The following is a 16,365-nucleotide window of genomic DNA, read 5'->3' on the forward strand; positions in this document are numbered from 1 at the left end:
TCACTTGGAATGCACTGAATGTTTATGCGTTTGTTATATGAGAAAACAAATCAGAATGGCACATATGCCATTTCCCTCAAAGAAACATTAGAACTGGAAATCATACAGTTAACTGAGTTAACAGAACCAGCCAAGTAACATCCTGTGCGTACAATAGTCAATGGCGGCACAGCTACCCAGAATGCCAAAGAGCATTAAATGTTCCCTAGTCACAGGACAGGAAAATGTGCGCCGGCGCAGTGCCATGTGTGACGACTTTGTGCAGGGTGATAGCGATGGAGGAGCGTTGGTTCAGGCGGCTCTTGGACCGCTAACAAACGGACAGAACGACGGGGCCGCTGCATTCAGCATATGGACGGAAAAGCTTCGTAAAGATGTTCGGTAAGCTGTAAACCCCAGCACGACCTTCTGATGCTTCCGTTTGTCGCCAATGCCGGAGTTTAAAGTTGAATTGATGGCCGCCATTTCGTTTGATAATGACGGGCGGTGGGGCGCAGGTGCGGCGGCAATGTTTGTTGGGGGAATGCGCTCGCGGTGCCGCCATGTTTTTAGGGGGCAACATTGTTCCTGACTGGAAGGAGTTTACCACCAATTGCTTACAATGAGGATAACTCTGATGCTGCTTGGCCTGCTGTGTTCATCCAGCTCTACACCTTGTTATACCAGTTTATTATCTGAATGGTTATGGATTTGAGAAGGGACACCAGCTTGTGAAGGTAAGCATGTATGCACAGCAGGCGGTGAAGATTGCAGATTGTATGTTAGCCCTCACAGTGAGATTATTTGAATACAGAAGCAAGACTGTTGTGCTGGAATTGCACAGGGTCATTGTGAGACTGAGGGAGCATCCGATAGAAATGTATAAAATTTAGAGTCCTATAAGATATATGCAGAAAAGATGTTCCCAATGACTGGGGGGGGTCCAGAACCAAGGTTCGAGGTTGAAGGATGCAGTGTAGGACCAAAGACTAAGATGAACATAAATGTCTTCACCCAGGGAGTGGTGAGCTTGTGGAATTCTCTCCCACAGCAAACAGTTGAGGCCAAAACATAGGACTGAAGTGTTCAAAGAGAAAGAAGGAACAGGGTACTAAGTTGCATGTTTGGCCATGATCATTCAAATGTTGAAGCTGTAGGAAAGGGCTGAATGGCCTTCCCCTGATGTTAGTTTCTCTGACTGTATTGATGACGCATGAAGTAACTGGTGCAAGAACTATTCCAAACATCAACTGGGGTAGTCATAGTGTGAAATGTTTAGAGGAAGTGGAATTCTTAACATGCATCCATGGCAGCTTTTGAAGCCAGTATTGAGAAGATCCCACATGAGAGGGAATGGTACTGGACTTAGTTTTAGGTAATTGAAGCTGAGCAAGTAGTTGAAATATCAGTGAGGGAATCAGTTGTAGACATTGATCATAACTCTGTTAGATTCAAGATTGTCTTGTACTGGACAAGTGGTGAGCGGTGAGGTCATTGTTTCTGACTGGCACAGCCTGAATGGGCTGAAGGGCCTTTTTCTTTGTGTGTGGACCTCGACGACTGTTGTAACTTTTATACTGTTATCACCCCGCTGTGTCCTTTTATTCACTTTGGGGCAATGAGTTTTTTGAATGCAATCTTGCAACTAAAATCCCCGATCCCTCAAACCGTTCTGATAAAGCCATCGCCCACTCTGTGGGGAATTTCCTCAAATGTGGGATTTTTCTGATTCTGGTGTTTCTGATATCTTTGCAGGTGCCGGCTCCAGCGGGAGATTTCCAAATTGCAGACGGTGAAATTATTGAGTGAGTAACTTTGACCATTCTTTTACAATTTTGAGGTTTTTGGTGAGTGCCAGTTATATCTGGGATGATGCATACGGTCGCTTTGAAATCAATCCTTGATGGGATGCCTGGTAACTTGCCAAGCTGGACCCAAAATTGGCTCAGTACTGGGAAACAGAGGGCGATGGTAGAAGGCAGTTTGTGTGACTGGAATGCAGTGTGCTGTGACATACCACAGGGATCAATGTGTTTTCGTGATATTTGTACGTGAAGTAGATAAGACTTGAGAGAGATGATGACTAAGTTTGTGAATGACACTAAAATTAGTCGGGTGTTTGACAGTGAGGAGACAGGTGTTGCGTGACTGGAACATATGAACAGATTGGTCAGAAGGCAGATTAGTGGCAGTTGCAGTTTAACCCTGATAAATGGGAGGTGATGCACTTTGGCAGAAGGAACAAGACAAGGGTGTACTCAATGAATGGCAAAACGTTAGGAAGCTCAAATGAGCAAAAGGATCTTGTGTGCTCATCCACATACTCCTGAAAAATATAGCAGGACAAATCAATTCATGCAGTTAAGAGCATATAAGGGATGCTTCCCTTTATGGATCATTGCATAGATTTCAGGAGTAGGGTGTTATGAAGCAGTGGAGGGTCGAACGTTCAGTTAATTAACCCAAAACTCAAGCCCCAATCTGATGTTGTGGGAGTAGAGGTTCATTTCTAATGGTGTCCTTAACACCCAGAGAAGCTTGCTTTGTAATCTGTTAAAAGAATAGAACATTGAACATAGAACAGTACAGCACAGAACAGGCCCTTCAGCCCATGATGTTGTGCCGACCATTGATCCTCATGTATGCACCCCCAATTTTCTGTGACCATATGCATGTCCAGCAGTCTCTGGTTCAAAGAAAAGAAATCCCTGATCTCCACTGGAGAAGTCACAAGTAAAAGTAACAATTTATTTATTTAGCCCTAACAATAACCAAATTGTCAGAATTACTGACAAACAGAACAACTTTTGCCCCCACCCCACCCCATACACCAGGCACGATCTATTCCCTAACTGAACTGAATTCTCTTGGCATGCTGTCCAAAGAAACACAAGTCCCATGCAGTATAAGCCCAATGAATAAGAATAATAAATTAAAACATAATCTCTCCAAGTTCGCATAGAATCTGTCTCTGGAACGCTCTTCCTTCTGTTCATCTCATGCCATATACACTTTTATACCGCTCATTCTGCTGTCAAGGATGTTTTCTCAGTGAAGACTCTTTGCTGGAAGTGCCGTGGTGATACCTTTTGTGGATCTGATGGCGCTTTCACTGACAGCTTCGTGATTTCTTGTGTCAGCTGGGTGCTTATTTGTCAGATGGCAGTTGGCTCTCTGCCGATTTTCCAATTGTCCTCTTCATATATACCCTTGATGACCCGTCCATTTTTTTACAATTGCATTGGCTGCTCGGGTTATGAATTGGCTGTTTCCAGCTCATTGCCAAAACATCACAACAAGCCTACGGATTTCAATTATGCAACCAATCAGTACATGCTTCCATTTTTGGTACTGCCTGAAATCTGCAGCTGTTTAGAGACCCATTTTCTGTATAATTCTCTAATCTCAGAAAAGCACTCTATCTTTTTTGTAACTTGCACACCCTAAACATTAACCGATTCTCTGTCCTCAGATACTGCCTGACCTGTTGTGATTTTTCAGCATTTTCTGTTTATTTCAGACTTGCAGCAGCAGCTACGGTATTTTGCTGCTCTTTTGATGATAAGTCCATAAGACAGAGGAGCAGAACCAGAGTCTGCAGTCAGTCATGGCTGATACATTTCTCAACTCCATCTCGGCCTTCCTCCCAGAACCAAGTCAAGAAACACACACTGATGAATTAAAAGGCCATTTCTAACAGGGTGGGTGGTGGTCATATTGTGGCCTATGGGTTCCTATTATTTGAGTCACACAGAATCACTGATTACAGTGGAGAAGGAGGCTACTCTGTCCATTATGCCTGTGCTGGCCTTTCTCCAAAAGCAAATCAGTGATTCCTATTATTTGCCCTTTTCTTTCGTCTTCAGGGGCTTTTTCCAGTTAGCTTTTGTAAGTCTTTGTATCACATTGAGCTGGAGTGGTGATGAATGAGAAGTGGCTGAGTTTACCCCGAGTCCTTTCAAAGCCAGCTGGGCCCTACAACTTCCAGCGTGAATTTGTCAAAGGGAGCTGGACACTACAGAAGATTGGGTCGCTTAACACTCCAGACAGTGTATAACAAAAGAAATGGCTTGGCGAACAAATATTCTGCAGTTGTTTCAGAAACATGGGTGTTAACTTTCCAAAATGCATCAGATTCTGGAAAGTTTCTGTCTCACTGCAAAACAACAGACACAACCTCTGTATTGAAGAGCTGAGGAAGGCAGACAACAGGAAAATACAGGCCAGTTAGGGTGATCTGTCATGGAGGGAATGAGAATCAATTATTTGGCGGTATTATCACCAGACTATTAATCTGGGGACCTGGGTTCAGATCCTGCCATGGCCGGTGGTAGAAATTGAATTGAATAAAACTCTGGCTTTAAGTTGAACAATGGTCAAGAATCCATTGCTGATTTTTCGGAACAAAACCATCTGGTTCGCTAAGGTCCACTGGAGAAGAAAGCTGCCATCCTGAACTGGTCTGGTTTACGTGTCCAGACCCACAGCAATGTTGACTGTTAACTGCCTTCTGGGCAGTTTATGGATGACAGTGAATGCTGGCCTAGCCAGTGCCGCCCACCACCTCTGCATGAATTTGAAAAAAAAACTGAAGAAATAAGTGAACAAAAGGATTTAAATGTGCTTAGAAAGATAAAGACTGATTAGGGAGAGCCAGCATGGCTTTGTGCATTGGAAATCGTGTCCCAGTCTGTCAGTTGTGTTATTTTTTTTGAAAATGTGGCAAAGAAGATTGAAGGTCGGGCAGTAGACATTGTGTATATGGACTTCAGCAAAACACTTGACAAGGTTCCGCATGGTAGATTGGTTAGCAAGGTTAGATCACATGGAATACAGGAAGCACTAGCCAGTTGGAATCAAATATGGATTCAGGGTATGAAACAGTGTGGTGGTGGAGGGTTGTCTTTTGAACTGGAAGCCTGTGACCAGGTGGTGTGCCATAAGAATCAGTCCTGGGTCCACTGCGTTTAGTAATTATCCAAATGATTTGCATGTGATGGTATAGCTCATAGGTTTGTAGATGACACCAACATTGGTGGTGTATGGACAGTGAGGAAGGTGATCTTCTCTGAGTAGTTTGGGATCTTGATCAGTGGGCTGAGGAGTGGCAGATGGAGTTCAGACAAATGAGCGGTGTTGCATTTCAATAAGGAAAATCAGGGCAGGATTTAGACAGTTAATGGTCGGGCCCATGGGAGTGTAGCTGGACAAGGGGATTAGGGTTGCAGGTGCAAAGTCCCTTGAAGGCGGAGTTGCAGGTAGACAGGGTGGTGAAGAAGGCATTTGGTACGCTCGCCTTCATTTGTCACTGCATTGAGTTATTGGAGTTGGGATGTCATATTGCGACTGTACAGGACATAGTTAGAATACTGTATTCTGTTCAGGTCTCCCTGCTATGGGAAAGAAGTTGTGAATCCTGAAAGCGTTCAGAGATGATTCACAGGGATATTGCCGGTATTGGAGTGTTTGGGCTGTGGGATGGGGCTGGAAAGGATGGGGCTTTTCTTCCCTGGAGCAGTGGAGGTTGAGTTGTGAGGCTTGCCGCATCAACGGCCGTCCCAGGCAGTGCATTCCAGACTTGCACCACCCTTTAGGTGAAAAATGTTTTCCTCCATTCCCCTGTAAAATTCTTGCCTTTCACTGCAAAATGATGCCCAGTGTTATTCACCCTTCATCTAAGGGAACAATTACTTCTTTGTGTTTCTCCAATTTAGTGGAATTCTTTGAGGAGTGACTTGTGCTGTGGATAAAGGGAGCCTGATGATCTCTTGTTCTTGGCTTTCCTGAAGGCATTTCACAAGGTACCATGGAAAAGGTGACTGTTTTGAGTGGGAGCTACTGGTTTAGTGGTGCATACCGGCCTGGATACTGGATTGGCTGGATGATAGAAAACCGAGAATATCCGTAAATGGGTGTGTTTCAGATTGTCAGAATGTGATGAGTGGGGAGCCACAGGGCTCTGCTGAACCTAAACCTTTTGCAGTTTATATCAATGACTTGGACGAGGGAAATGAAGTCATGGTAGGTACACTTTGTGTTGCTACAAAGCTATCAGGAAAGGTGGCTGTGAAGACTTAATTTCCCGACATCAGTTTGCAGCCTTTTTGAATGAATATTTCAGGTGATCTATGATATAACAAAATGTGAAATTGTTTGCTTGAGGGGAAAAATGAGAAAAGAAGACAGGTGCAGAATCTTTTGGGGTTTAGATATCAGGGGGATCTGGTGTAAAATACACAAAAGATTGGGATATAATTAACAAGTGAAGATGAAGGCTCATGGAATGTTCTTGTTTATCATGAGTGGAATCGAATAGCAAAGTAAGGATTTGATAATTCAGTTGTACAGGGAATAAGTGAAACCGCACCTCCATGACTGTGTGCCGTTCTGGTCTCATTATTGAAGGAAGGATGTAAATGCGGTGGAGATTCAATAGACTGATACCTGAATGAGTGGAGATAGTAGGAACTGCAGATGCTGGAGAATCTGAGATAACAAGGTGCAGAGCTGGATGAACACAGCAGGCCAAGCAGCATGAGAGGAGCTGGAAGGCTGATGAAGGGTCGAGGACTGAAATGTCAGCCTTCCTGCTCCTCTGATGCTGCTTAGCATGCTGTGTCCATTGAGCTCTACACCTTGTTATCCCTGAAGAGTGGGTTGTCTTCTGAGGATATTTTGGACAGCCTGGGGAATGCTCACTTGTTCAGAAGAGTGAGGTGTGACTTGCCTCATGTTTAATAACCTGAATGGGTTTTGACAAGGTGAATGTGGACATATTTTCTCCTCAGGCTAAGTCCAGAATGGGGGAAGATGGCTTTATCATGAGAGGAGTTCTTTATACAAGATTAGTGTGACTTTGGAACCCTCTGCCTCAAAAGACAGTCGAGACTGGATCATTGTGTGGAGCTGGATGAACACAGCAGGCCAAGCAGCATCTTAGGAGCACAAAAGCTGATGTTTCGGGCCTTGACCCTTCATCCAGCTCCACACTTGGTTATCTCGGATTGTCCAGCATCTGCAGTTCCCAGTATCTCTGAGACTGGATCATTGAACATTTTTAAGGCAGAGGTGGGTAGATACTTGTAGATACTTGTTCAGCGAGGGTATCAAAAGTTATTGGGTGTAACTAGAAATTCAAAACATGATCTTATCGGTCATCGTCGTATTGAATGATGGAACAGGCGGGAGGGCCCGATAGTTCAAATGTTAGCCGTTGTGTTCATACATTTGACATGGAGCCAAATGCGATACTGGGACAGATGCATGACTTTGTATTTTTATGGGGAGACTCTCACTTCCATTAATTCTGTTCTAAATCAATTCCACAGGATATTAGAAGGAGAGAATTTACAGTCGGGAAACTGCAACCGATCAGGATTTCAGAGTGTCCCAATTTGGTGTAACCTGAATCTCGTTGGGTTTTGAACATGGAAGGAGAATACACTGTTGACAGCGGTGAGAAACTGTACATGTGTGACGTGTGTGCACGAGCATTCAGCCGATCATCTGACCTCTCGAAACATAAACGGAGTCACAAGGAGAAACTGTGGAAATGTGGGGACTGTGGGAATGGATTCAGATCCTCGACTGAACTGGAAATTCATCGGCGCAGTCACACTGGGGAGAAACCATTCTCCTGCTCTGAATGTGGCAAGGGATTCAGTCAGAAATCCCACCTGCAGAGACACCAGCGAGTTCACACTGGGGAGAGACCATTCTCCTGCTCTGAGTGTGGGCAGGGATTCACTAATTCCTCCAACCTGCTGATACACCAGCGAGTTCACACTGGGGAGAGGCCGTTCATCTGCTGTACGTGCGGCAAGGGATTCACTTTGGCTTCCAGCCTCCAGACTCATCAACGAATTCATACTGGGGAGAGGCTATTCACCAGCTCCTAGTGTGGGGGGGGGGATTCCCTGACACATGTAGCTTGATGACACATTGGTGAATTCACACTGATGAGAGAGTGTTTACCTGTTCCTACTGTAGGACAGTGTTGAGTCAATTCACATAAACGACTGTACATCAGCAGACTGCCTGTGGAGAAGCTGAGTGAGGGGATTCACTGAATCTGCCACCTTTTGGACAGTTCACACTGGGGAGAGGCTGTTCACTTTCTCTGTGTCAGGGAAGGGGTTCATTGAGTTATGAAAACTGCTGAAATGTCAGTGAGATCCTGAGTAACTGCTGTGATGAAGGATGTATAATTTATATAAATTCCAGTTTGGAAGTTGGCTTTTATAATAGTGACACTGAATTTGGTTCATTTTCTGAAAGTTTTCTTTGAAAGAAAAAGTGTGAATCCTTGTGAAACAGTGACCTTCCTCCAGCACTGCTCAGAATGCAAGTGGCTGTGGAGCCCCATGTGGAGTGAATGGGAAATTGTTTAGACTCTTGTTGATTTGCAATGGATGAGCAAACATCAAAGGACATCATCTTGTTTTCAGTTCAGAGTAATCAAGGATTGATTTTTCTTTATAAACCCAAGGTTAGAAGGTATTTTGGGGATAATGGGAACTGCAGATGCTGGAGAATGCAAGACAACAAAATGTGAGGCTGGATGAACACAGCAGGCCAAACAGCATCCCAGGAGCACAAAAGCTGACGTTTCGGGCCCGAAACGTCAGCTTTTGTGCTCCTGGGATGCTGCTTGGCCTGCTGTGTTCATCCAGCCTCACATTTTGTTGTCTTAGAAGGTATTTTGTTTAGTTTGGAGATAGGACTAAGATCAGAATCAAGTTTAGCCTGTCTACTATATAGAGCTCAGAATAAGTCACTAGAAACAAAAGAACAAAAAGTTACCTGAGTAGAACTTCTGAGGAGGGTTTGGTTTGAGCTGTGAAGGTATTAGAAGCGGAAAATGTTTATACTCTCAAATTTCGGAGAATTCATGAAAGAAAATTCCATAGTTCACAGGATGTGTTTGGGCCAAACCATTTCAGATATAATTTAGAGATTTAATATTTGATGTAATTTCTCTGGATTTAAACCTGTGTTTAGAAATGTGGGCACACAGTTGCAGCAGGTAATCAGGAAGGCTTGTGGAACAATGTCACTTCAAATCTCCAACTCTCTTGAAGTAAAGTTGGGATGTCTTCCTGCAACTGTACAAGGGGCTGGTGAGACCACATCTCGAATGCAGCGAATAATTTTGGCCCCCTTACGGAATGAAAGATATTATTTTATTGGAGGTCGTTCAGAGAATGTTCTCCAGGATATTCCCTTGTATGGAGGGACTGTCATGTGAGCAAAGGCTAAACTTCGTGGGAGTCTATTCACTGGAGTTCAGAAGAATGAGAAGTGACGAAACGTATTAAATTAGGCTTGAAAGGGTAAATGTTGAGAGGATTTTTCACTTGCTGGAAGAATCTCAGACCAAAGTGCATTGTCTCAGAACATAGGGCCACCACCAATTTAAGACAGATGAGGAGGAATTTCTTCTGTGGAGCGTTGAGAGCCTGTGGAACTTGTTGCCACAGAACAGGGAGGCAAAGTCGGGCCTAGTCTAAAATGAAGGCTGATGTAGATTCTTGATGAAGAATTATGAGAAAATTACAGGAAAGCAGCCGTGAAGAATGTACAGAATCAGGGCTGATCTGACAATGGCAGAGCAGGCTCAAGGGACCAAATAGTGCTGTTGAGAAATAGGTTGGGAGCATTGTTTTTCTCTCTGTTTTCGTCTTGTGTAATTACAATTTTTTTTTGATTTTGCTGAAGAATCTCTGCAGCGTCACATGATTGACCACCATATTAACCAAATTAAAAGAGTAATCTCAAGTGGAGATAGTCAGACACACAATTAAACTGTCACCCAATGTACCAGAAGATGTGGAAATAAAGTGTCATCCAGTATAAAATAATAAATGAAATTCAATTCCACCTGATACTCTAGTTGTTCAATAATTTACCCCATATTTACTCACAGGAGCAAAGACTGTCAGAAGCAGAGTGAAACTCTTGGTTGCGTACCAGACTTAAGGTGGATTTTTACAGAAGAAATCCCTCCCTCTCCCAGAGAGCAGCTTGCAAAATGAATAAAGCTCAAACAGCCCTCCAACTCCATTTTAATTTAATCCCTACTTCCTGTCACGTTTTTCATGTTGTTATTGCCCTGGTCACATCGTGTTTTTGCTGGTGGTGAAAAGTCCAGCAGCTGTTTTGGTGTATCTCGGTTCAATTTGAAAGCCTCTCACTGACAGCAGAAAGCCTCATTTCCAGCATTCTACCACCAGGCAGGACCCCTGCAGAGAGTTACAAAATTAATAAAAAAAACAGAAACATATAAAATGTATTTGCAGAACTCGGAGGGAAACAATTTTCTTTTACTTGCTGGCAAGGGATGGGACACTTGTTTGCTGGGTGTGAAACTCAGGGTTCGTATTCCACCAGGGTTTGAATCTCCTGCACTAATGGAGTATTAAAAAGGAACTTGAACACACAAGTAGCTGAAAAATGACACTCTGGTGTGTAATTTGCTCGTTCTCTGTAGATGCAGGGAAAATGGGATGCATCTGAGAATAAGGTGTGCATCGGGTCAGTGATCACTTGTTAATTTATGCAACATTTGTAAAAAACACAATGCACTTTCCCAGAATCACAATGGTTTAACTGACCTAACCTGGATATGCTTCAAGTATTTATTCAGACAAAGCTTTCCCTGATATAATCTCCCCTATTTATATATAACTCTACTCCAGTTGTTGTCAGAATTATGATGGGAGAGCTGAAATGGCCATGTGAGGGACAAATGTATTGATGGTGCAGGGATAAATTCAGTTTTTGTTTTGAATATCTGACTGTGCACAGGATCCCAGATCATAGCATGAGTTTTGAGATTGCTAAAACTGCTATGGTGGAAACAAGGAAAAGAAATGGAGCTAACTTCAGAAGGATGCAGGGATTCTGATAAAATGGACAACAAACCAATGGGTGGGATGTGAAATGGGTGCAGGGACAGTGAAAGTTCTGGTTTAATTTACGTTAAACTGAATCTTACATATGTGAAAAATAAGGCTGGAGTTCTGTCTTTTCAGGAAAGGCATGTTCGGCTGTGGTGAGGGTCCAGTTTCTTTCACTGATGTTGTGGGTGGCTCTTAAAAGAGCCTTTGGTTGTCAGGTTAAAGAACGGTCTCTTCACTTTTTAGTGGCGCCCCCAGCGGCGGTTTTCTTGGGCAGCAGCACGGCCTGGATATTCGGCAGCACCCCGCCCTGAGCGATGGTCACCCCTCACAGCAGCTTGTTGAGCTCCTCGTCGTTGCGCACGGCCAGCTGGAGGTGCCTGGGGATGATGCGGGTCTTCTTGTTGTCCCGGGCCGCGTTATCGGCCAGCTCGAGGATTTCAGGCGTCAGGTACTCGAGCACCGCAGCCAGATAGACCGGCGCTCCGGCACCCACACGCTCAGCATAGTTACCCTTTCTCAGGAGCCTGTGAGCTCAAGCAAACCAGTAATAGAGACAATGGCTCAGCTTCTTTCAATGAAGTTGTGGGTGGCTCTTAGAAGAGCCTTTGGGTTTTGGATGTGTTATCTCAGCAGAATGTGGTGTCTCACTTGGAGCTGGTGTTCTTGCTCACCGCCTTTTTACTATCTTTCATCGTGAAACTTGATTCTGCAGGTTTTCTGCCGGGCCTTGTGTTCACTGCCCTTGTGGAGAAAAGGTTTAGTTCCAGATCCAGTTGGGGGCGGGAGTTAGCTGGAGGCGGAGCTGGACATTTCTCTGCCTGTCACTCAGTTGCCTGCCCGGGCCGCCTCTCACTCTCTGTCAGCTCTTTCTCAGTCAGGTCGGGGCGGGCTATATAAAAAAGGAAGGTGAGGCACCTCGGGTCTTATTCGGCAGCGATTGGAGTGAAGAAGCGTGATGTCTGGAAGAGGGAAGGGAGGTAAAGGCCTGGGAAAGGGCGGAGCGAAGCGGCACCGCAAAGTGCTCCGTGATAACATCCAGGGCATCACGAAACCAGCCATCCGGCGCCTGGCTCGCCGTGGCGGGGTCAAGCGCATCTCGGGCTTGATCTACGAGGAGACCCGCGGGGTGCTGAAGGTTTTCCTGGAGAATGTGATCAGGGATGCGGTGACCTACACTGAGCACGCCAAGCGCAAGACGGTGACTGCCATGGATGTGGTGTACGCTCTGAAACGCCAGGGCCGCACTCTGTATGGATTCGGCGGCTGAGCAAATCGTCCCTTTTCCAGCGAACCCAAAGGCTCTTTTCAGAGCCACCCAAACCCTCGAAAGAGACCGGAGACCCGAGGATAGCCTTGTATATTTCACACTTGCTATCGCAATTCGGCAGCTGCTCTGGCTTTATCTCGGTTCATTGTAAAATTAACAACAGCAAGTAGATTGTAAAAAGGGATTCGATGTTAATTTTGTTTCCCGGGGTCATCAAGTGTGAAAGAGGAACTTGGGAAAAAAAAATGGAAGTTGTTGATACATGATTCATTGGAGATAATTATGCTCTTTGCAGATACAGGGAAACGAGACAGGGTATGGCTGCAACCTAAAATAAAGGGCAGATGAGGGACCACACATCAAGTTCTAAAACAATTACATTATTTTTAAAAAGCCGACTGACATTACTAATACATACCGAAAATCATTTGCAAAAAGTTGGTTCAGCTGTTTCAGCGAAGTTGTGGGTGGCTCTGAAAAGAGCCGTTGGGTTTTGGATGTGTTTTTCTCTGCATAATGTGGGGTCTCACTTGGAGCTGGTGTACTTGGTCACCGCCTTTGTACCCTCCGACACGGCGTGCTTGGCCAGCTCCCCGGGCAGCAGCAGCCGCACCGCGGTCTGGATCTCCCGGGAGCTGATGGTGCTGCGCTTGTTGTAATGGGCCAGGCGGGAAGCCTCCCCCGCGATACGCTCGAAAATATCGCTGACAAACGAGTTCATGATGCTCATGGCCTTGGAGGAGATGCCGGTGTCGGGGTGAACCTGCTTCATCACTTTGTAGATATAGATGGCGTAACTTTCTTTCCTGGACTTTCTCCTCTTCTTACCGCCTTTCGCTGGCGCCTTCTTGATGATTTTCTTGGCGCCCTTCTTGGAAGTTGCCTGCGCTTTCTTCTCATCTGCCATCGTAACGGTCACTTTCAGACACAGAATAAGCGAAAACGGGCTCGGAGCTCGCTTTTTATAGCCTTACCGCGTCAGCAATGCTAATGAGGGATGGGGGAAAGTCTTGTTCATGATTGGACAGTTAAAAAGAATGTCGGAGCATGACATCAGCCTCGCTGTGATTGGTTAGTTTATGGAGACAATGCGGATCTATCAGGATCTTCAATGAAATGCGAGACACAAACCAAATTCTGTACACGGAACAAACTCCGAGCTCACTCGCAAATCAACTGGTTATTGTCATTTAATGATATCTTGAACACAGTATCTGAGTGATTTTAATTGTGGCAGTGTGTTTTGTTCTACTCAAAGTAATCTTTCTGTGTAATATTATTTTATTTCATCTCTCTCTGAGTTCCGCAGGACACTTGTGTCATTGAGAGATTCAGGTTTATTGAAGGATAGTTTTGTCCAATATCTGTCAGTCTTTCCTATGTGAAAATGCGAGTGCAGTTATCTATCCGTCCCTGTCTGTTTATGCAGTGTGAATGAATATCACTCTCTCACAATCTGTTCCTGTCATACAGTCATAGAGATGTACAGCACTCTTGGGTCCACCTCGACCATAATAATGATATCGTAAATTAATCTAGTCCCATTTACCAGCATTTAGCCGATACCACTCTGAACCCTTCCAAATCTTGTGCCCATCCAGAAGCCATTTAAATGTTGTAATTGTCGTATCCTCCACCACGTCCTTTGGCAGTTCAATCCAGTTATGCATCACTCGCTGCGAGCTAATGTTGCCCACCTAAGGTTGCTCTTCAACATTTTACCTCTCCACTTAAACCCATGCCCTCGAGTTATGGATTCCTCTACTCTGGGCAAAAGAACTTGATTATTCACCCTATCCATGCTGCTCATAATTTTATAATCTTCTGGAAGGTCACCACTCGGCCTCCAACACTCCATGGAAAACAAGCCCCTACAAACCCTGTCTCTTCAGTCTTTCCCCAAAGGCCAAGTCTCCAACCGTGGCAACAATCTTTTAAACATTTTCTGAACTCTTTCAAGTTTAAAAACCCCTTCCCATTTTAAGGGGACACCAGACCCGAATGCATTTTCTCAGAAGCTGAACCAATGTTCTGTACATTCATAACATGACCTCCCAAACCACACATTCAATGCACTGACCAATAAAGGCAAGTGTATCAAACACCTTCTTTGCTGACCTGTCGATCTGTAATTCCATTGCAAGGAGCTATGAACCTGTACTCGAAGACCCTTTGGTTTGGCTTCCCTGGAGCTTATTTGGAGTCTGCCAGTCCTGCCCTGATTTTCCCTAACAAAATGTAGCACTTCATGTTTGTCAAGATTAAACTCCATCTGACAATCCACAGCCCATTGCTCCTTTTGATCAAGGTCCCATTGTAGTCTGAGGTCATACAGCATGGAGAAAGGCCCTTCAGGTCAAATTGGTTCATGCTGACCGCAGTGCTGATTCAGCTAGTTCCAATTGCCTGAATTTGGTCTGTGTCCCTCTAAACCCTTGCTATTCAAATGTTTTTTTCAATGTTCCTATTGTACCTGCCTCAACCACTTTCACTGATTCCACATATGCACCACTCTCTCATGTCCTTCTTAATCCTTTGCCCTCTAGTTTTCAATTCCCTATTCTTGCAGAAAAAATACACTGTATGCATTCATCCTAACTGTCCTCTGATGATGTAACACACATCAATAAGGTCATACCTCATTCTCCTCTGTTCCAAGGAATAAAGTACTCTTCTGGCTTACCTCTCCCTATAACTGAGGCCTCCTTGCCCTGGCAACATCCTCGTAAATCTTCTTTGCACACTTTCCAGTTTAAAAATGACTTTCCTTTAACAGGATGACCAAAACTGTACATTATCCTCCAAATGTGGCCTTACCAGCAACTTCTACAACTGTAACGTAACTCTTATACTCAATGTTCCAACCAATGAAGGCCAGCATGTCAAATGCTTTCTTCACCACCCTGTCCACTTGTGGCATCACTTTCAATGAGCCATGTACTTGTATTCCAAGGTGCCTCAGTTCCACAACACTCCTCAGGACCTGAACACTTCCTGTGCAAGTCCTACCTTGGTTTGACTTCCAAAGTGCAAAACCTCACACTTCTCTGTGTTGAATTGCATTTTCCAATCCTCAGCTCACTTACCCATCTGATCAAGATCCTTCTGTTATTTTTGACAAACTTCCTCGCTATTAACAATGCCTCTCAATATTGTGTCATTGGCAAACTTACTCATCATACCTTGTACATTGACATCCAGATCATTTATGTAAATGACACATAACTAACGTCTCAGCACAGACTCCTGTGGCACACCACAAGTCACAGGCCTCCAGTCCAAGAAACAGTCTTCAACCATCACCCTCTGCTTCCTCCCATCAAATACATTTTGAATCCAATTAGCCGACTCACCCTGGTAGCCATGCAACCGAACCTTCCTTACTGGCCTGCTGTGCAGGACTTAGTCAAAGGCCTTACTAAAGTCCACACAGACAACATCCACTGCCCTACCCTTATCTCTCTGTGTGGTTACCTCTTTGAAAGTCTCAAAACATTTGTCAGACATGACTTCCAACTCTCAAATCCTTGCAGACTATCCCTAATCAGACATGGAATATCCAAATGTTGGTTGATCCTGTCCCTCACTATCCTCTCCGCTAACTTGCCTCCCAGTGATGTCAGCTCACTGGCCTGTAGTCCCCTGGCTTGTCTTTGCTACCTTTCTTAAACAATGCAACAACATTACCCACCCTCCAGTCTTCCAGAACTTCACCAGTGGCTAAAAAGAAAGCAAAAACCTCTGCAAGGGCCTGTGCAATTTCTTGACTAGCCTGCCACATCATCCAAGGCTGGACTTGATCAGGCCTTGGGATTCATCCATCTCAATATGCTCTCAGGCTGAAAACACCTCCTCTCTGGTAATATATATGCAGTCTAAAAATATCTCCACTTGTTCCCCTTATTTCCTTCGCATCCATGGTTCTCTCCTTAGTAAATACAGAGGAGAAATATTCATTAAAAATCACCCCCCACCCCAAACTCCTCTGGCACCACGCATAGACCACCATGTTGACCTTTAAGGGGGCCTGTTCTCTCCTGAGCCACCATTTTACTCTTAATATAGCTGTAGAACCGCTTGGGATTACCTTTTACCTAATCTGCCAGATCCATCTCATACCCTCTTTTTGACCTTCTGATTTCCTTCTGTAGCTATCTGGGGATTCATCAGAGTCTGATCGCTTAAACGCAATATATTCCTCCTTGTTTTCCGTGAGCA

The 16,365-nt window shown here is 44.6% G+C and overlaps 2 protein-coding genes across 6 annotated transcripts; one reads left to right on the top strand and one right to left on the bottom strand.

Moving 5' to 3' along the window:
- The first annotated feature begins 252 nt into the window (after positions 1 to 252).
- On the top strand, positions 253 to 8,223 carry LOC132206859 (zinc finger protein 239-like). Of its 5 annotated transcripts, none has more exons than XM_059641965.1 (4): positions 253 to 381; positions 1,735 to 1,784; positions 5,694 to 5,794; positions 7,308 to 8,223. In XM_059641965.1, exon 4 carries the CDS (start codon positions 7,407 to 7,409, stop codon positions 7,875 to 7,877), a length of 471 nt encoding a protein of 156 aa, XP_059497948.1. In that variant the 5' UTR covers positions 253 to 381; positions 1,735 to 1,784; positions 5,694 to 5,794; positions 7,308 to 7,406; the 3' UTR covers positions 7,878 to 8,223. The 5 variants fall into 5 exon arrangements, with proteins under 5 accessions (XP_059497948.1, XP_059497949.1, XP_059497950.1 ...); XM_059641966.1 differs by having other exon boundaries at positions 5,694 to 5,780; XM_059641968.1 differs by lacking the exon at positions 253 to 381 and adding an exon at positions 698 to 716.
- Positions 8,224 to 12,673: 4,450 nt separating this feature from the next.
- Positions 12,674 to 13,078, bottom strand: LOC132206947 (late histone H2B.L4-like). Its single transcript, XM_059642057.1, has one exon. It carries the CDS (start codon positions 13,052 to 13,054, stop codon positions 12,674 to 12,676), a length of 381 nt encoding a protein of 126 aa, XP_059498040.1. The 5' UTR covers positions 13,055 to 13,078.
- Between the last annotated feature and the right edge of the window lie 3,287 nt (positions 13,079 to 16,365).

The sequence above is a fragment of the Stegostoma tigrinum genome, chromosome 44 (genome assembly GCF_030684315.1).
Source record: "Stegostoma tigrinum isolate sSteTig4 chromosome 44, sSteTig4.hap1, whole genome shotgun sequence".
NCBI classification, from domain to species: domain Eukaryota; kingdom Metazoa; phylum Chordata; class Chondrichthyes; order Orectolobiformes; family Stegostomatidae; genus Stegostoma; species Stegostoma tigrinum.

Excerpts from the sequence above, each read along its gene's own strand:
- LOC132206947 (XM_059642057.1), bottom strand. The coding sequence starts at position 13,054 with ATGGCAGATGAGAAGAAAGCGCAGGCAACTTCCAAGAAGGGCGCCAAG.
- LOC132206859 (XM_059641965.1), top strand. The coding sequence starts at position 7,407 with ATGGAAGGAGAATACACTGTTGACAGCGGTGAGAAACTGTACATGTGT.